Source organism: Bidens hawaiensis, unplaced genomic scaffold, assembly GCF_021521415.1.
Source record: "Bidens hawaiensis isolate Kalapana, Puna unplaced genomic scaffold, B.hawaiensis_p1.1 tig00038472_1, whole genome shotgun sequence".
Classification (NCBI taxonomy): domain Eukaryota; kingdom Viridiplantae; phylum Streptophyta; class Magnoliopsida; order Asterales; family Asteraceae; genus Bidens; species Bidens hawaiensis.
In genome coordinates, this window is record NW_027505543.1 from 80,790 (window position 1) to 101,402 (window position 20,613).

At 33.6% G+C, this 20,613-nt stretch overlaps 1 protein-coding gene and 1 pseudogene across 2 annotated transcripts; both read left to right on the forward strand.

The window, feature by feature from the left end:
- Window positions 1-1,600: 1,600 nt before the first annotated feature.
- On the forward strand, window positions 1,601-4,933 carry LOC143613836 (uncharacterized protein ycf36-like; annotated as a pseudogene). Its single transcript, XR_013150189.1, has 5 exons — window positions 1,601-1,681; window positions 1,792-2,244; window positions 2,469-2,497; window positions 2,585-2,641; window positions 4,557-4,933. The product of XR_013150189.1 is annotated as an uncharacterized protein ycf36-like (transcript).
- Window positions 4,934-11,786: 6,853 nt separating this feature from the next.
- LOC143613837 (K(+) efflux antiporter 4-like) lies at window positions 11,787-17,515 on the forward strand. Its single transcript, XM_077087446.1, has 20 exons — window positions 11,787-12,047; window positions 12,906-12,949; window positions 13,100-13,158; window positions 13,294-13,372; window positions 13,442-13,503; window positions 13,603-13,678; window positions 13,771-13,845; window positions 13,941-14,012; window positions 14,099-14,182; window positions 14,290-14,358; window positions 14,450-14,527; window positions 14,613-14,701; window positions 14,864-14,960; window positions 15,044-15,097; window positions 15,527-15,622; window positions 15,694-15,882; window positions 16,562-16,639; window positions 16,766-16,810; window positions 16,914-17,003; window positions 17,092-17,515. Exons 1-20 carry the CDS (start codon window positions 11,858-11,860, stop codon window positions 17,179-17,181), a joined length of 1,716 nt encoding a protein of 571 aa, XP_076943561.1. The 5' UTR covers window positions 11,787-11,857; the 3' UTR covers window positions 17,182-17,515.
- Window positions 17,516-20,613: the final 3,098 nt, after the last annotated feature.

Sequence of the window (20,613 nt, forward strand, 5' to 3'; positions counted from 1 at the left end):
TTTGAATATGAAAATAATTAGTAATGAAAGGTTATGTTTAAAACGGGAAATGACCTAGAAAGAAAGACCGAACTTCAGTTTTCTGATGAGGTTTTGAGTAAAGACTAATTTTTCCAAGCTGACCTGGCAGCTCGACCCCAGCCAGGGGCTCTGTCCCTTGGACCCTTCTAGGGGCTTCCGCCCCTAGACCCTGCTGCCATGGGCGCTGCCCCCAGACCCCCGTTAGCTAGGGGTTACATAAACATAGAAGTATGATCTAGTTAGGGCTAGTTAATTGATACTTGTAATTCTTATACAGTTAGTCGCGCCCAGTTAAAGAAAGGAGTTCCTATTAACTCTGAAAGGAATCGGACCCAGGTGAGTTTCTAGCCCCATTTCCTTGTTATGTTTTCGAGGATGTGTGCATACTTAATGTATGATGTTAATACACTTACCTTAAGTGGTAAGTGTATGCCATATATGATTTATGTGATAGTTACTATATTGAGGTTATGAATGAATGTTTGTCAATGCGTGAACGATTTTCGGATATTGCACGTATCGTCAAGGAAGGTGGTCGTTAGAAGATTAATGTGAAGGATGCCCAGTGTATCTTTATGATGTGATGTAGTTTGCTTACGTTGGTATGTTATATATAATTATTGTATATGTGGTACGGGTAAGCAGGTATATGTACGGTATGCGGGTCCTACACCCGACATAGTAAGTTAGGTTGGCAAATCCCTCTAACTACTATTGGACTTTTGGATATAGACGTGGGATGTGATAGCGTGGATAAGGATTGTGGACCTTATTAGTGTTCCTTAAATGGATATTATATAATTAAGTATAATTTTCTTCTATGGATAATAAACGTTGTTTCTTCTATGGATAATATATAGTGTTCCTTCTATGGATAATATATAGTGTTCCTTCTATGGATAATATACGTTGTTCCTTCTATGGATAATATACGTTGTTCCTTCTATGGATAGTATATAGTGTTCCTCGTATGAACAATAGTAAATGTTCTTTTGATGGATATTATGTAACGTTCCTCTTATGGATATTTATAAAAGTTGTTAAGCGCTAATAATAAAGCTGGAACTCAGGTTAAATATGAATATGTATCTTCGGATACGAATGTATGTATGTATGTATGTATGTATGAGAATGTATTGTATGTTGCCTGATTAACTAGAATCACTCAGCGTAGCTGACTTTTAGTATGCACGCATGTATATAGACTAAAGGAGTTGGCTTGAGGGAAACACATGACATGATCTGAAGAGGCTGACATCTGAAGAATAATTGTCATGATGTTTTAAATATGATGTTTTATGTTATGCTTAAAGACCAGATTTTGATATTTTGTATTGAATGATTGAAGTTAACGTTTCCACGAAAGGTGTTAATTAACTCTGATTTGTAAAACTGTGTTTATGAGTAAATCCGACGATAATGTAGGGACCCGGGACCGGGGCCTTACAAATCTTATATGCTCCGTCTATATCTTTGAGTAAAATATTTTGTCATTTTCTTTAACATTTATCCTCCTCCTCCTCTTTATACTTGTAGCTTTATCGAGCGCTGCTGAAGTCTTGGCATACTACTCGAGATGATGGGTATCAAATCTTGCATTGGCCACTGCACCCAGCCTGACATGAACCCATCTCAGATTAAACCCAAAGCATCCCTCCCTGTCTCGAACGTCCTTTTAAACGATTTATTTACACTGTTTTTATTTCTATTATTAGTTAAAATATATTATTATTAGATACAAATGAAATAGTATAAAAATGTAGGTGATAGAAAGAAAAGAATAATAAAATTCCCAAATGGCTTTTCTTGTCCCTAAAACTACCACCACCACTACGACCGTCGCCGTTCCTCCATCCTCCGATCAAACCCACCAAACCCCGTTTCACCTTCTCCTTCTCCTTCAGTTCCCGAACCCCACCGGAAACAGATAACTGCCCGGTCCCACCAGAGCAACAGCCCATCAACGAGTACCAGTCTCTCTCCACCTCCGCCCCATTCTCCTGGGCCTCCGGAGACTTCGTTGAGTACTGTTCCCGCTTGCTTGTCACCGGCGCCGGCTTCGCTCTCTTTGTGGGCCTCCCGGTTTCCTGGTCGCCTGGGAACCGGTGCAGCGGCTGCTGGGGGCTCTGTGCAGTGGGATATTCGCGGTCACGGTTGCGGTTGTCCGGATGTATCTGGGCTGGGCGTATGTGGGTAACCGCTTGCTCAGTGCCACTGTTGAATGTATGTGTTTTTTTTTCCTTCAGTTTATTTTATGAAATTTTGATGCCAAAAGCTGATCATGCTATGCCCCGCCCGATTTACTGCACATAACCAAAAACACGCCCTACTTTGGCTTTTGGGACCTAAACACGCTTTTTATAACCAAGTTCAGATACGCAAAACCATGTCTTTTGTCACATTTTTCTAATGTATGTTTTGGTTTTCCTTTAATTGTGTGTGTACAGATGAAGAGACCGGATGGTATGATGGGCAGGTAACTTATTTATAATCATGGACATGCTAGTCTACTAGTATACGTGCTGTTTTTTTTGGTTCATTTTAAGGTTGTGTATTGTAATAGATTTGGGTGAAGACTGCTCAAGTGCTAGCACGGGATCGGCTTTTAGGATCATTTACTGTAAGTGATGCATATTTGGTTATTATTTTTGTACCTTCATTATAATAAATTTTAGCATAATTCCTTTTTCCATAGCTCACTCATATTTTGGTCCATAAAAATAAATTCCCCATTTATTGCTGTTGTAAGGTGTTTGGATGAAACACAATGTCCAAGGTCTTCTATTTTATATTAATTAGAATAGACTTCCAGTATTTAGTTTCATATTAACAAATTATTTAGTTAAATTTTGCAATTTTCATGGGACCGAGGGAGCAAGTGCGGCCGACTTCTTCAAGGTTGAAAATAGGGGGCGGGCGGGGCGGGTTGACCCGTGAATGTTTGTTGTCTATTGTGTGCTAAGTTATGATTATAAAAGGTATATTATTGCAATTGTTGTCTATATATTCGGTTAAATCGGTTTAGGAGCCTTTATACACACTGAATATACATTAGGCGACTTTTGACCCTCTTTGGCCCAATTCCATAATTGCAAAAAGGCTAATTATTACTCATTTGAGATAAAAATATAACCCAGATTATGCTCCGAACCAAGTAATAAAGTTGTGAAAAACGACAAGCTAAACTGACCGGGTTGACGATTTGAAACGGGTTTTATTTCAAAGTTGTTAATTTCTATCAAACTTTTAATATTGATAAAGATGGTTAAAACTAATATAACTAGGGATGTTCTTCGGGTGGGTCTTTGTTGCGGGTTTCAGGTTTTTCGGGTCTGGTTCGGGTTTCTGGCTGGAAAAAGTGACCTGTTAATTGACCCATTTAAAGTCAGACTGTTAGTTTGGGTTATTCGGGTTCAGGATAGTTCATAGTTGTCAATAGTGGTGATAGCGGGTGCTATAGCGCGCTACGTAGCGATGCAGCTATAGGCCGCTATATACTAAATATCGGTCATTTAGCGTGATTATAGCGGTATTTAGGGTTTTTTTTATTTTTATTTTATTTTTTAATATAAAAAATTGTAGAAACCTATTTTTAAGGCTTGCTTATCGACCAAACAGTGGGCCTTCCACAAGTTCCACCGTAAAAGCTTATTTTGTGAATATAAACCCTAATTATTTGCTTAAATTTTTTACTCCTTTATCGCTAAATATGAAATAGCTGTCGCTATTCGCTATGTAGCATATAGGTGACCCGTCGCTATTTACCGCTATTCGCTATTGACAACTATGGGATAGTTCAAGTCAGGTTGTTCGGTTTTCAGATTTAGATGTAGAATAAATAAAAAAAGGTGATTTCCCCAAAATTATCGTCAAAATTCATCATGCTACTGAAAAAAGATCATCAAAATTCAAGCATCATTGTACAATATGATAATCCCAAAACTTTATATTCAGTTACTAAAGACTCCAAACCAAAACATGTTTATTAAACAAAAAAAAAGACAATAAATGTTCGGGTTTTGGGTTTCGGGTCGGGTATTTCAGGTTTTTTTCTCTAGGAAACAATGGCCCGATAACCGGCCCATTTAAGGCTCAGGTTCGGTTCATTCGGGTTCAGGTTTTTCGGTGTTCTCTAATTTCGGTTCATGTGGCTTAAAATTCGCGTCGGGTTTTAGGTTCCAGGTAAAAGAGACAACTCCAAGTATAATGCATATAATTAAATGTATATTCTAAGCATAAAAAAATAATAAATGTTAAACCATCAGTTCTAAATATGTCGAACTGTTAAACTGCCAAACCGGTTGACCCAGCCGATTTGGTAGGTTTAACGGTTTATGGAAACAAGATTAGAAGCCAAACTTCAAACCTCTTGCATGAAACAAGATTAATTGAGGTGCCCGGTCAAAGAAAGTCAACATAAAAGTCAGAATAGTAACTGAAGCAAAAATCATAAAAGGGGCAAATTAGTCTTTTTGACTAATTGTGAATTCTTTATTGCAATTTCAACAAAATTTGGCTTTTTTTTCTTTATCCAGGTGAAGCCGGTGCTTAACAGATTAAAGAACACATTGGTGTGTCTTGCAATATCTTTGTTCATGTCCATCGTTCTTCTTATAAACACCCAAGGCGCCCAAAAAGAGACCTTCATTACTTCTGGTGTAGAAGCAGGCGGCCGGTCGGTGGCGGGCTCTTACAATGATGAGTCAGCAAGATCATTTGAACCAGAAGCGTTTTGTGGTGGATCTGAATCTTCTGATCTGTCATTGAATGATTAGAGGAACTGTAGATGAATATTTGTCACTTGATGTCACCTATGTATTTGTATAGTGCCATTTGTACAGTCTTATAATTTATATCTACATAATCATACTTCAATATTATAAAATTAGGTTGCAAATTTTATTTTATAAATATTGACTTAAAACAAGTCACCTTTTATATTGAATTTAGATGTTGATTTTTTATTACTTTAATAAAATACAATAATTAGGGATTGCTCAACTAACCAATTTAAAATCCAGAAAGGATGAAGTAAAAGTAGTTATAAAATTGATATATTACCTAATATTTCTTTATGAATGTAAACTGTAATGATAATTTCTAAATTTTGCCAGTGCATATATATTTTGTTATTCATGGTCAAGTTATTTTATAGAAGGAAAAAAATGATAATGATGAGAAAGATTTGTAGCCACATAAGAAAACCCCTAAAAATTTTCAAAATAATAAAAAAAAATCTTAACTCAAAAATTGATAAGAAAAACAAAAAAAAGTAAAAACATAAAAACATTTCCACCGTATTTCCTTTTCTCAAAAAAAAAAACAATGGAAAATGAAAAAGATCATTGTGTCTTTTTGTTTATCATTGTGTTTTGTGTGTATTTTCGTCATTGATTGTGTTTTTTTTCCTTGATATTGTGTTATATTACTTAACATTGTGTTATATTTTTTTCGGTATTGTGTTATATTTTGCGATCTATTGTGTCTTTTTTAGTTATAATTGTGTCTTTTGTTTATTTTCGTCATTATGTCTTTGATCTCGGCATTGTGTCTTTTATTTGATTTTTTTTAAACGGGAATGGCGGGGGAGACATTTTAGTTCTTTTAATTTTTTCGTTTTTTATTTATACTTTAAGTTATGATTTTTTTATTATTTTTTTGAATCTATTTTTAAGGGTTTTTTGTGTGGTCAAACAATCTTTCTCACACTTCTTATTTTTGTCTCATTTTGTATTTTACCATTGTTATCAATTCTATACTAGTTCGGAATTAGAGGAATGCTATGGTAGTACCTGTTTAAACGATGTGATAGAAAGCAACGTGCGACTTGAAGGCAACCAATATTGGATATAACAACATGCTTTTTTTAGGCATTATTTTTATGAAAATCTGACTCAAAACTCAAAAGGTTTAAAAGGTGCTGAGTTGGAATCTCATTCTAATTCTAACTAAGGATTTTGTGGTTATGGAGGATCTCACTACTTCTTATATCCACTTATCTTTCAGGAGTATATTTACGCACTTGCTCATGATCATGGTTTAAATGGATCGATTTTGTTGGAAAATGCAAGTTATAACAACAAATCCAGTTTACTAATTGTGAAACGTTTAATCATTCGAATGCATCCATTTTTGGGGCACAGCAAGAGTTTTTATTCGCCATGCTACAGGAGAACCAGGAATGGAAAGCTTGAAGTCAATAAATGTTAACTTATAATAGATGTTAAGATAAAACATGCTGATACTTATTTATTGACTTGTTAGTCCCAGGGGTATACCTTAACGCTCAGGGTGTTAAAGTTGAGTTGACAAGGGTTAACCAGTGACATATCACTTCTTTCATAGGTAAATGAGCGATAAATGCAATGTGAGTTAAACTGTTAACGAGTTTTAAAATCCTCTACACACATAATAACAATTTAAGAATCTATTTTACATTAAATAAAGAGAGGTAAGTGGAGTTAAATAAGTTCCTTATAATGAGATGAAATAAAATGGTATAAAGTATGTGATGTGATGTCTATATGAAATTAAGGAGCAGAATATATACACCATAACTTTACAATAGTTGATTAGTTGGTGCGTCCATGGTCATTAAGCCTGACGTTCTTTATTTTAAACACTTGTTAAAACTTATAACACCACTTTGAGATTTTAAGAAAGATAAATTGACATGTTTAATAATCTTGTGAATGATTCTTTTAAGTTCTATTTAAAATTGTTTTATGTTTTCTTAGACCTGTTTATTTTTATCATCCATGACAAGTATGGCTAAACAAATTTGAAGCATGTGAATAATTTAGTAAAGACAATACATTTTTTTAATACCTTGAAAAAAAACTCTAATAACATATCACGGATTTGAGATCTTAGTATCAAGTTCGAAACCTGACTTAAAGGGTTTTCTTATAGTGGCGGGTTTTCTTCTTGATGATGTCCTTGGGTGAGTCATGTTTGGAGTATCAAAATCAGTGAAACGGTTGACATCCAGTCTCATGAACCCTCACTTTGGTATTGAGGGTAATTCCAAACGCTGTTAAAAATATATAAATAAAACAAAGTACATAATACAATTATCCTTTGTATGTTTTTGTTTTCGAAAAGAGTCGATTACAACTCCATTCGTGACAAGTTCTTTTTGACGCCGCTACAAGTTACATAGACATTAAAAAAAGTTCAGAAATTTGATTATGAAAATTTGATTTTACAATCTTCATTGTCGAAACCTAGTTGTTACGATTGTAGCGGGCAAACTAATGTTGGCTTTAATAGTCGACAAACCAAAGGTAAAAAAGTTAAAAGACTTTATTCTGTTTCCACCATCACTCTAGCAAGATTGGTGCCATTTAAGCTAGCAAATTTTTCATATATTTGCACACGATTAATGTGCAAGTCAACATCACACACAAGAGCAAATTTTTCCCACACTAACAAAATCGTATGGATAAAACTCACACAATCTTATTAACTTTGGTACGTAAAACTTAGAATATGAGTCATATGGGTTGAAGGCAGTCATGTTGAAGCTTCTATAGTTGAGTTAGAGAGCACAACATGTTGCTCAACAATGGTTATTAATTTAAAACACCACACACCCTTTCTCCGCATTTCGGAACAATTCCTTCAAGCCCAACTAGCAAGGTCTCAAACCTATACTATTTTCTTAAATATAGCCAACAGATTAGGTCTCCAACTATTGAGCACGGACATGAAAGTTCAAAGTGTCACACCCCGACCAAAGGCGGCGAAACATGTCGAGGTGCAACGGATTGCTCATGAACACAAGACACTATTAACGTGACAATATTTAAACAACTCATTAATTTTATTCAATCACAAAAGGTCAAAAGTAATACATCTTGTTCATACATAACAACACCAAATATAATAATTTAATTGTTCGTTCTTCTAATAACTTAAACGGTCTCAAAATAAAATAGCATCTTCGAACTCCAATCAACCAATAATCAAACCTGTAACAATGCATAAATAATATTTGTCAACACATATGTTGGTGAGCAATTTCATAGTTTTTGAGTATATATAATATGAGGCGAAATCCACAAACGTATATGAGACTATAAATAAAAGCAACAATTGCGGTATATAAATCATAAGTAAATGAGGATCATTTCTAATCGATAACAACCGACATACTCGGATAATGAGACCGTATTCTACTAGCACAAGGCTAAAGTAGTTAGGGGTGCGCATGACCATACTTATTGAGGCTCCACAACAACATATAAATAAACACTCGTGCACGTAAAGCATATGAAACATATAACACACAATAAAACAAGTATTCTAGTATCATACATCCTAGAGTTTGTGGTTTGAGGATAGAGTATTATAAATCATTCTTGTTGTGAATAAGTATGCATGTTACCCCCAAAGTATAAAAATGAAAACGGGGGATGAAATGTACTCACGTGAAATAAGTAACTTGAAGGATAGTTTGCGATAAAACGGTGAAGGCTAAGTTCAACGGGCAAGACCTAGATTAAAAAGAGTCTTGAGTTAGTAGATGGTTTTAAAAGCTTTAAAGTAAAATAACTTGACAAGTAAAATAAATAATTAAAGTTTTAGAGTTAAAGTGTTAATACATAAGAATTAAAGTAATGGTTTTAGAAAGTAAGTTTACTCGAAATCGGGTCTCGGTATTCTATTCATTAGTTTTTACTTAACCTTTGTTAAGTAAATATTTGGGTATAAATTGCAATATTGCAAAGTTAAGTAGATACCTTAACGAGATTTTACGAGTATTCGGATTTGTCGGTTCAAGTCTTGATAATTGGTCAAGCTCAAATACGATATTCCAAAGTATTAAATGTTATGAGATAACTCAATGAAATCAACGAAGCTTAATCAAGTGTGTAGTTATGTTAAGAAGAACCTCGACGTCCGTCAAACGGGTGTTTGGTTTTGTCAGTCCAACCTTATTATAAGATCACGTTGGATCCGACATACCAAGTATTTTGAGAAAACAAGTTAAAATTTGTCTATAATATAGTTTTTGAAGAAAATGAGATTCGGTGGCCCAAAACACACTTGTGTGTCTTAAACGAGTGAACTCGGTTTAGTTCGGTCTTGGTTCGGTCCTTGACTCGGAATAAAACCGAGGATGGTTGCCACATATCCAATACCATAGAACTTTAATAAAATTATTTAGAAATGATGATACTCAAGTTTACATACAACATGTTAAGATAAAGTGTTTAAACAAGAGTTCGGTTTCGGTTCGGTCCTTGACTCAGAATAAAACCGAGGATGGTTGCCACATATACAATACCATAGAACTCATTAAAATAAACTTAAAAATAATAATACTCAAATCTTTCATACAATATGTTAACAATAAAGTATTAAACAAAAGTTCAGTTTTGGTTCGGCTCTTGACTCGGGATGAAACCGAAAATGGTGGCCACATACCCAATACCATGGAACTATTAAAAAATGATTTGGAAATTAAAGTTAAGTAAGGACTAAACAATATTAATAAGCATAAACAAAATTAAAGCATAACTTAAAGTATTTATCAAGGACTATAATAGTCCTCTATGTAGCACGACACTTCAACTGACCGTGACCGGAGAAGTGAAAGCCGAAGAATACAAGGGGTGTATATTATATATATGTTGCAACATCAAGCTTTAAGTAACAAGAATTAGTTAGAAAACAAGGATTAGTATTAGTTTAACCTTGAAGAGTCAAACTATAAGAACTTGAATAATGGATACTTGGATCTTAGATTGAGAGAGAATTTGAAGAAGAAAGAACAACCAAAATGGTGCATGGGACATTGCTTTTATAGTGGTAGAAGTATGGTTTATTCATATGGGGTAAAATTGCATGTGATTGGTTGTCAAACAAGCTTTTGATAATTGACAATAATAGTCCCTAAAGTTTGTTTTAAGTCGTTTTTCATCATAAAGAGGTGTTTTAACGTACCGAAAATGATGTTTTCTTGATCCGACATTTGTGAAACATAAACGAACATAAAATGTAACATTTTATTAATAACGACGAATCCGAAAGATCAAAATGGGTCGGGTTTTTGATACAAATATAGATGCAAGTTAAACCGAAAAATGACAAATATTACACAAAGTTTACCATTACCCCTCACAATCAACTTCAACCTTGTTCCATAAACCAACCAATCAAGGTTCCTCATAAAAAGGACCTCGTTTCAAGTATTCATATAATATTCCATATTCTAGCATGTAACATAAGTCTATATTTGTAACCATACATGGAATATTAACATTACCCATTATAAAACCAAGGCAAATCACACATCAGTCATAAACATAAGTATTCTTGGTTTATAAGAAGTGTTTTTCCTTTTAAGTCATCAACGCGTTTTGGTCTTAGTTGGCTGTAGAGCAGATGTTAACTCCACAAATAAGCATGCTCAGATATGAGTAGTACTATGATGAGCGACCTCCTTGAAGTCTCAATCAGAGCAACAAACAAGCAAATTCGTGAGTTCCTAGATGAGCAATTTATCATGTTAAAAAACAAACAACATTGATGGTAGGAAGGCCAAATGTTACAATCACTTTCCTAAGGTTGCCTAATCACCCGGCCACTTTTGTTGTCGATCACCCGTATGCAAAGATCATGCCACCCCTTCACCCCTATCATCCTCTTGCATCGTTGTCATTGTCTTCTTCTCCCTCTTAAGGTTTTCATGGATAACCTCATAACCATATGTTTTCTTTTATTTATTTTAAACTTTTTCATTTTATGTTAACTAACAACTCATCTATAGTTTAGACACCTTAACTTTAAATATTAAATATTTGGTCATTCTATAGCATTTCCAGTCACAGAATTCGCTAAACAAGCCACATATTTGACTATTTCGTCCTGGAACATTTTGTTCCCAAACGAAATCGCTAACGATCCAAATCACTATGAAATCGCGACTTGTTGTGACCAGTTCGTCATTCCAAATCGATGGTGAAATCGATTTCAATTAATTGGTTCGTTGTTCTAAATTGATGGAGAAATCAATTTTAATTGACCTGATTCGTCGTTCTTCTATTGCTGATAATGCCAATTAATATAATCGATCCAAAAATTTTGGGTGGAAAATTAGGAAACTCTTTAATTCTTGTTTTAATTCTCGTTTCCAATTACTACTGGGTTCCAAAATCCAAAGATAGTCAATAAATTAGGGCAATTGATATTATACATAACCAATTGGAGTAATTTATAATTTTAGTATCTATGCCCTACTCTTTTTCTTCAAACATATAATCATTATAGCAATTTTTATTATAGAATTCATATGTTGAAATTTGGTAATTTTGTACTATGTTATGGTAAACTGAATTTGGTAAATTCTGTTTTTAAATTGGGAACATCGAACCGATTCATAGTATATTGTACCAAGCTGTACCGAAATGAGCCCACCCTTACGTACCGAATACGCCTCCACTAGCGAATTGTGTTCCCGTTCCTCCTTGGTGCGAACCGCGAACTATATGACTATGAGCATTTCAAACCACACTTGGATAGACATCATGCATAGCAAACTTCCTAGCAATGTATATTTCAACACAATTATTATCAAAAACTAACATATATTTTCATCATTAAGTTTTTTGAGTGATATAGAAACATAAATAATAATAATAATAAATAAATAATCTGGTGTCCATCCTCCTCCTCCTCCTCCAAGTAGTTTGCTGTATGGGTCCCACTCGTCTTCTCTCTTCCACTATCATCAACCCAACCCCTCACTGAAACGAAACAAAACCGACACAAATCCACACACACATCCGTACGCCGGCCCGCGGATCCCTCCGTCGCCGCCGTCCGTAGGATGAAACCGTCGCTCCACCGTCTGTGTATTCTCTTATTATTGTTTTCCACTCTCGTTCTCTCCGCCGCAGATATTCAGCCGGACCTTGTTGTTAACGCCACCGTCAATGCCACCGACAGAGACCGCACCTTCGCCGGCATGATTGATCGTGCTCTCGAGAAGGAGTTCACTGAGAATGATCAGAACCAAGGTTACCTTATTATTTTTAGATCTGCCTGCTGGCTGCTTTTATTTTATTTAATCTAATTAGGGTTTTGTTTTTTTTAATGTGCATTTTAGAGCAACTGAATTGAATTGAATAGATCAGGTGTTGTTATTGACTAATTGAATTGAATTGGTTTCTACTTGGAAATTTATTTATTAATTAGTTTGCCACAATGTTGGACATCCTTGCTCTGCTAGTTGAAGTTTGACTTCTGGATCTGTCTTATTCTTATTTTACTTCAATTTCAACATTCATGTTCATTTAAAGTTTAATAATGTACTTGCATGATTTGTTTCTTGAAAAGTATCTGTGTTTGAAATGGAGATCCAAGTTGTTTATGGAAAGTAATTTAGTAGTACACATCCTATCTGTAAATATTTTAATAAAGATTTAATAGCTGTATCTTGTGGAAAGATTTTGTCTATATTGTTTTCATAATTTTTGTTCTTTTGGGCTGGCTTAGTTACTTGGATGCCAAAAAGATAAAAGAAATTCTGGAATAAGTAAAAGAGATGTTGCAACTCCAACATATTTTCTGTAATACCATCATTCCAATGGATCTTTACTAAAATCACTAGATCCTCAATATTTTATCACAGACTTGATTCTTAATACCCTTTTTGTCTTCACAGCCAGTTCTATTCCTTTTATGGATAAAGCTTCGCTTGTTTTGTGTAGTTGATCTTTCGTTAGATCTGTGATTACACTGGCAACATATGAATATAAGTGATTAACATGCTATTATTAGTTTCTGTTTTACTTCTAAAAATATAGACAGAAATTTTGAAGTTTATTATGCATGTTTCTTGATTTTTAATATATGCACATGCGTTGAATTTTCAGAGAATGATGCAGGCAGCTTCAATAACAGTGTTGCTGGACAACAGGTTAGTGCCATTAGGTTTTATAGTCTTAGATGAATGAATACACTTAGATACTGCTCTTTATAACATTTCATTATAATGAGGGAATAAAAGTTTGATTTTCTGATTAATGGAGTTCATATATTATACTTGCTTTACATTTGTTTTTACCAGGCTGTATTGGAAACTGTTGCTAGGGTTAAATCGAAGAAAAATGACACAAAGGACGATAAGTATGGGCTCTTATTTATTTATAACTGAATTCTGTGATGTTTTATATAAATCATGTTACGTTTTCTGTACAGAAGACACAAGTTATACATTATTAGTTATTGATAATATACTAACATTGAAGACAAATGTTGTAGGTCCTTTCAACTTCATCATGTTTTTAATATTGATAACGATAATGGAGCAGAAGAGACACCAACACTAATTGATAGAAAGGTAAAATAACTAAAATCTTAATGTAATTTATTAGCGTCACGCACTAACGTGTTCTCACTTTTTATTCAGGATAATGTTTTTATAATATCCAATTTCAAATCAAAGTATCCTGTGCTACAGTTAGACTTGAGGTAATGTTTAAGAGATTTCTCTGTCTTCCAATCATTATTATGTTACCAAAATAATTTTATTAAATCGTCCAAGCAATTAATAATGTAGTGAATTTACAGGTTAATTTCCGACCTTGTTGTTGTCATTGTATCTGCCACCTGTGGTGGCATTGCCTTCGCGTGTGCTGGACAGCCGGTATGAACAATATTTGATTTTTTGTTTTTGTTTACCCTTTTAGTTATAAAAATGACTCATTTATTATGTGTAATTTTTTTTTGCTTTAACAGGTTATTACGGGATATTTGCTGGCAGGATCTATTGTTGGGCCTGGTGGGCTGGATGTAGTCAGTGAACTGGTTCAAGTATGCCACTTTGTATCAAAGTCTGACATGATAATACAATGTTGAAGTTGTGTTAAATTTGGGAAGATGATCAACATTTATATGTTTAAATGCAGGTAGAGACAGTAGCACAATTTGGTGTAATTTTTCTTCTTTTTGCTTTAGGGCTTGAGTTCTCTATGGCAAAGGTTAGATTCATAATTAAAACTTACATTTATGTGATATTTTGTCAATGCAAGATGTTAAACTCAGATTAATTGTTTGAAAATTTTAGCTTAAAGTTGTTCGAGCTGTTGCAGTTCTTGGAGGACTGCTTCAAAGTTTCTTATTTATGTGTGTATGTGGAATCACAGCCTCGGTAAGATGATGCTTTAGTCTTCTAATTATTTAATTATCTTATTTTTATATATTTTTATATTAGCCGTTGCATAGTATTTTGTGTCTTTAATTGGATGACATTTACAGTTATGTGGCGGTAAATCTTCTGAGGGTGTTTTTGTTGGTGTGCTTCTTTCAATGTCTTCAACAGCAGTGGTAAGACTATGTTTGACTTTTTTGCATGAAATTCGATGACCTTTCGTGAAGTTCTAGCTTAATTATATGCTGTGCAATTTTTATTATGCAGGTTCTAAAGTTTTTGATGGAGAAGAACAGTGTCAATGCCCTTCATGGACAAGTTACTATTGGGACCCTCATCTTACAGGTACTTGCCATTTCCTCTTTTAATTTTATCTTTACTTACACATCGTGAGAAAATTAAAGTCTGTTCTATCTTCTTTCTATTACAGGATTGTGCGGTTGGTTTATTGTTTGCTCTTCTTCCGGTTCTTGGTGGAACTTCAGGTGTTTTACAAGGAGTAATATCCATGACTAAATCGTAAGTTTCTGATATTTTGATTATATTATTTATTTAGTTATATAGTATATTCAATTTTTTAAAATGAAAATGTGTAACTTTTAGTGGTTAACGCTAAATCTACTTGATGAATCTTGGAGATTTCTGTTGATTTCAACATCATACTGATTCTTAGTTAGTCAGGCTGGTGGCGTTGCTTGGATTTTTGGCAGCTTTATCAATATTATCAAGAACGGGCTTACCTTGGTTCCTTAAGCTGATGATAAACCTCTCATCACAGGTTTGAAATCATTCAAACTCTTTGAAAATATTAACTGAAAATATTAACTGAAAATATGGTTACATTATTAAATGTATGTGCAGACTAATGAACTGTATCAGTTGGCATCTGTTGCATTTTGCCTTCTGGTAGCCTGGGTTCGTGTTTCTTCCTGACACTTTTAATCTTCACTGAATTTTTTGTTTCATTGCTAGATTTGGCTGATTAAAATTGAACAAAGGATTAGTTTCATATATACACCAAAACAAAAAATATCATATATACCCAACTTTAATGAATTTTTTACTAAATGACCATTCTACACCTTTCCATTATATTTGTCTGAACACCACTTTTTATTTGGATTTTGATTGACATCGATAGGCAAGAAGGGCTTATATGAAATTTTAAAGTATTTTTGAAAAAATGGGTAAAAAATTTATAGGCTATAGACGGGTATACTTGATATTTTAGCACATTGTAAGGTCATATATGATATTTTTAGTTTTGCATATGTTATTTTTCAAATTTTGTAGGGGTAATATGAATTTGACCCTTAAAACAAATTTTGTATGATGTAATTTCAGTCTAGTGATAAGCTGGGATTAAGTTTAGAACTGGGTTCGTTTGCTGCTGGAGTTATGATATCAACAACCGATCTTGCTCAACATACACTTGAACAAGTAAACCTTTTTTACTGTACCAGTATATAATATGCAGAAAGACAGTTAGATTGAAGTTTATATTGATGCAGGTCGAACCGATACGCAATTTCTTTGCTGCTTTATTTCTTGCAAGCATTGGAATGCTGATTCATGTTCATTTTCTGTGGAACCACATTGATATCCTGTTAGCCTCGGTTCTGTTGGTTGTTATTGCCAAGACAGTTGTCATTTCTGTAGTTGTCAAAGGTTTTGGCTACAACAACAAAACTTCAGTTCTTGTAAGATCGATTTCCTGCCTTTTCTATAATAGTTAAGAGTTCGCAAACACTTGGTGCAACTAGAAGTATGTTAGAAGGAAACTGGTCAACTAGGTCAATATTTGGGTCTTTCTAATTTCTGCGTATAGTAAATAATTTGGCCTGTAAACAAACTCAACGTTCAGTAAAAAGTTAATGAACCGTGCGGCGGAAAGTTTGTTTATTTAATAAACAAATGGACATAAACAAATTTTTTTGTTCATTTAGTTAAATTAATGAATATGAACACATTCATTGTTCGTTCATTTATGTTCGTGAACGTTCGATTCCTTTAAGTTCGTTCATTTGTAGTTGACAGTTTATGTTAGTTTAAGCTTGTTCATTAATGTCCGTCAATATATAAATTTAAAATTTTCTGGCCCATTACAACTTACTCTACTTCTAATAACTTTTTAGGCCCAACATCACATACTTTTAAGTGGTTTTAGCTCAGTTATGTTTGTTTATCTATGCGCATTTATGTCTATTCGTTTACGTCTGTGAACTATTTGTTTATACGGTTACTGAGCGAACTTAAACCAACACGAACAGGTTCATTTTCTTAGGAAACGAACACAAACAAGAAAACCTTTTCGCTTCATTGTTCGTCTTCGATCGTTCGATTTCTTTACAGGCCTGATAATAATAATGTGTTATGCAGGTTGGGATGTCTTTAGCACAAATAGGAGAGTTTGCTTTTGTTCTTCTCAGCCGTGCTTCTAATCTTCGTCTAGTTGAGGTTTTTTAGCACGCCTTTTTTAACATCACTTTCTTGTTTGGTTTGGGGACAAATACGGTTGATAAAAATTGGTTTAATTTATTGGTATTCATATCTTAATACATTATAATTCGTTTTACCTTTCAGGGGAAGCTGTACATGCTGCTTCTTGGAACCACTGCTCTTAGTCTGGTAATAACACGAAAACTGTAATTTTTTTGCAGTGATGATAGTTTTATAAATGAAAGTACATACAATCGAATTTGGCGGGTCACTAACAAAAGCGTGTTTGTAGGTGACAACCCCATTACTTTTCAAGATAATACCAGCTGTAGTGCATCTTGGTGTTCTGTTACGTTGGTTCACTCCCGATAGTCAAACTGAGGTCAACCATTTTTTTAATACACACATCAATTATCTTGTTTATTTGATTATTAAAGAGCTTAGATCAGTTTGTAAATTGAATATAACAGATGGGATTCAAAGTAGACGGGCTACGTTCCGATAGTGCAAAACAACGTATCGCGTTAATTGCCAAGGATCTTTTGATCCATGAAGGTTAATTACAGACGGGTAAAAATGTCTGTTTTTCAAGTATAGTCAAGAATATGAATCGGGTGACAGCGTGCGTGTCTTTTTGCAATTTTCGGAAACCAGTTTTTCTCAGAATGGGGAAACGGGTGTCAGGGTTAATCTAACCGATAGGTGACTAACAGGTGTGAAGCTTCTTGTTTGTTGGTTTGTAATGTAACATAGTTGTATGTACACGGGGTGAGAACAAGAAGAGTGGGTTTTCTGTAATTTTTGAAGGGTCGATTCTTTGTTATAGTTGTAATCGTTGCTTAAATCTACCACATTTTCATATTAATCTTGTGAGTTGCCTTGACTTTTAAAGTAGTATGGACTCTGATCTTGTTTGTGTTCTTTTGGTTCAAAGTGAATGTGTTTTGGGTTCAATTGTTTACTTTTATTTCGTGTCTACCTAATAACCTATCGGGTTTATTTTTTATTTATTTGAATCGAGTTATTCATTCATTTTTGGTTTGTTTTTTATGTGAATAGCGACTAACCTAGCATCAAAATATGGTTATGGTTATACCAATAAGGCAATAACCCAATGGTTCAAAATTTAAATTGTTGTAATGTTTAGATTATGATGGCTTTAGCGAGCAGGACGAGATAGTAATAGCTCAAGCTTGAAGTTAAACGAGCTGTCTTGGCTCAAGAACTCTTAACAAGCTGAAATTTGAGCTTCTATCAGATTTTCCATTTATAAAAGTTCTTTGTTCTTGTACATATAGATAAATGTCACCAACAAAATGAGAGAATTTATGGTACATATCAATAGATTTAAGGGAAAAAAGACGACCCTGACTTTATTCAGCTCATAAAATTTGGCCTTCCTAAATTGCCTACATTGATTGAATGGTGAATGAATAACCTCACCTTGGTTCGTTTGTTTTACAAACGAGCCGATTTCGAGCAAGCTTTTTCTAAGCTAGTTCCTAAACGAATTTTCAGCCGAGAGTTATATATATATTGAAAAGGATCTTGTAAATTTTCAGTTTTTATACTTTTGTCACAATACTTTCGAATATATACTTTTCGGCTCCTCAATTTTATTTACAAACTTTTGGTTCATTAAACTTTGCTATAAAAGTTTCACATATATACTTTTTGGATCATCAACTTTAGCTTCACATATATACTTTTTTGCCTTTAACTTTAGTAATGAAACTTTTGTCATAAAACTTTAACCGTAACAAATTAAATCAATAGACTTAAGAATTATAATTATAGTGCTTCCAACGTACAAATTAGAATAACCCAATCTCGGGATGTACATTATTGATTGCTGTTTCAAATCAGAAGGGATCATGCTAAAAATAATGATTGGTTAATTTAGTGACAAAAGTTGCAGCAATTTTGACAGATAAGGCACACTCCAAACCAAACCATATCATATATTTCTGTGTGCCTCACAAAACCAAAGCCAACAACATTTCTTTTGTCTAAATACTTTTATCAAATATTAAATATGCTTAAAAATTTTATATTTATGTTGAGAAAAAAGCGGTATTGTTTGTCAGAATAAAAGCATTCTCCACCCGTTTCATAAAAATATGTAAGGAAAATTGTAATTTATATGATATGATTATAAGTGATTGTGAGTAGAAAATAGTATAAATGCTATATATAAAAGTTAAATTTGAGGTTTTATTGTACATAACATATAATCTTTTAATATTTTCTAAAAGTGGTTGTCAGTGAAGGAATGAGAAAATATAATGATAAATGTATTAAAAAATATTATTTAATTAAACATGAGATAGAAAAATACAGTGATTTTTATTATAATTATATGATATATATGAATATATGATATAAAATAGGCTAAGAATGCTCTAAACGACACTGAACCTACAGCAGGTTTTAAAATACAGAAGTTGATTGTAAATGTTTCTTATTTCTATCTGTTTATTACTTTGTGCGAAATCATGATTATAAAAAGGTTGATTTATTTAGGTATATTTGGAAAACTTTTTACTTTTTTTTAAGCTTAAACTTAGATTCTTTATGGTCTACAAATTCCATTATTAAATATTGTTCATATGACATGGAAAGAAAACAGGCAATAAGTCGTGTCTCTAGTCGTTTTTTAATAGCAACGCTAAGTTGTTAAAAAATAACATTCATAAAATGTGAGATCATAACATTATTATTCATGAGCTAGAAAATTTTGGACCATTTCTTGATTTGTGTCTATCATTCTTTTACATGGACCATGCTAATATTTTGTGAGGCCGTCCGACTTTGAGGGAAGGCGTGGGGCCATCTAACTTCTCTTCTCTCTCTCTCTCACTCACTCACATACACACACACATATATATATATACGTATATAATGGGCAACAAACCACAACGGTGCGCTATGAAAAGGGACAACAAACTTACGTGGCTATAATGTGGCTATGATGTGGCACCGTGGAGGGGCTTTAAAACCCCTTTCATAGTAAACAGTCTTAATGGTGAGTCTCATGACCTTTTTTTTATATAATTTAGGGACATGACATACACAAAACTGTCTAATTGTTAATTTTATGTAAACATGAGTTAATCGAAGCCCTTAAGGTTTTTACCTTACATATCTATAATCATTAACTGTGGTTTTAACGGAGTAATATGTGGGTAGTACTATCAAGATTAATCCACCACTCATGGTTAGTTGCTCTAACTGACGTTGAATAGGTGCATATAATCCAACAATTACACCGCGGAGGCACGAGGGCTGGCAAAGCAACAATAGATTTAGGTATAAATATTGGCTCATGCGTCATCATATTAATTTGTATTCTTAGCAAATCAACAAAGGATCATGCGTTACATGTTTTATACATTTACCATTTACCATTTATATTTCAACATTTCCAACAACTAATTTAGGTTGTGTCATTTAAACATGTGAATACATCAATTTTATGTTCTTGCTGTTTTTAAGTATATGTTTTTCGGGTAATTAATCATCAAGAAGAATGTGGGTTGTCCAGCATTGCATTTGGATTACTATCTTTTGGAGACTTCACCTTTATAACTTAAACATGGGTTGGTTCATAGTTGAGAAATCTCAATGTTTTGGGTCTAAGACAAGTTAGTATTTGAAACTCTAAAAACGACTTGATTTATACATGTTAAACAATTTGATAATCTATAAATGTAATGTTTGCGTTAATCAACTATTATGATTATTCAAGTTTGTTGCACAACGGTGTTTCCACCCTGATGGGGATTGGGGTGTGGCACATGTCATTGCTTTGTGTCACATAAGTATACAATGTCATCAAAAATCTAACGGGATTAGCTTTCAGTTTAGTAAGGATTATTGGATGAATTTATGTTGAAAGTTGGAGTTGCTAGAAAACACGTCTTTAGTTTGGATTAACCCCGAACAATAGATCAAAGTTGAGATTATAAAAATTTAATAACCTATTTATCAAT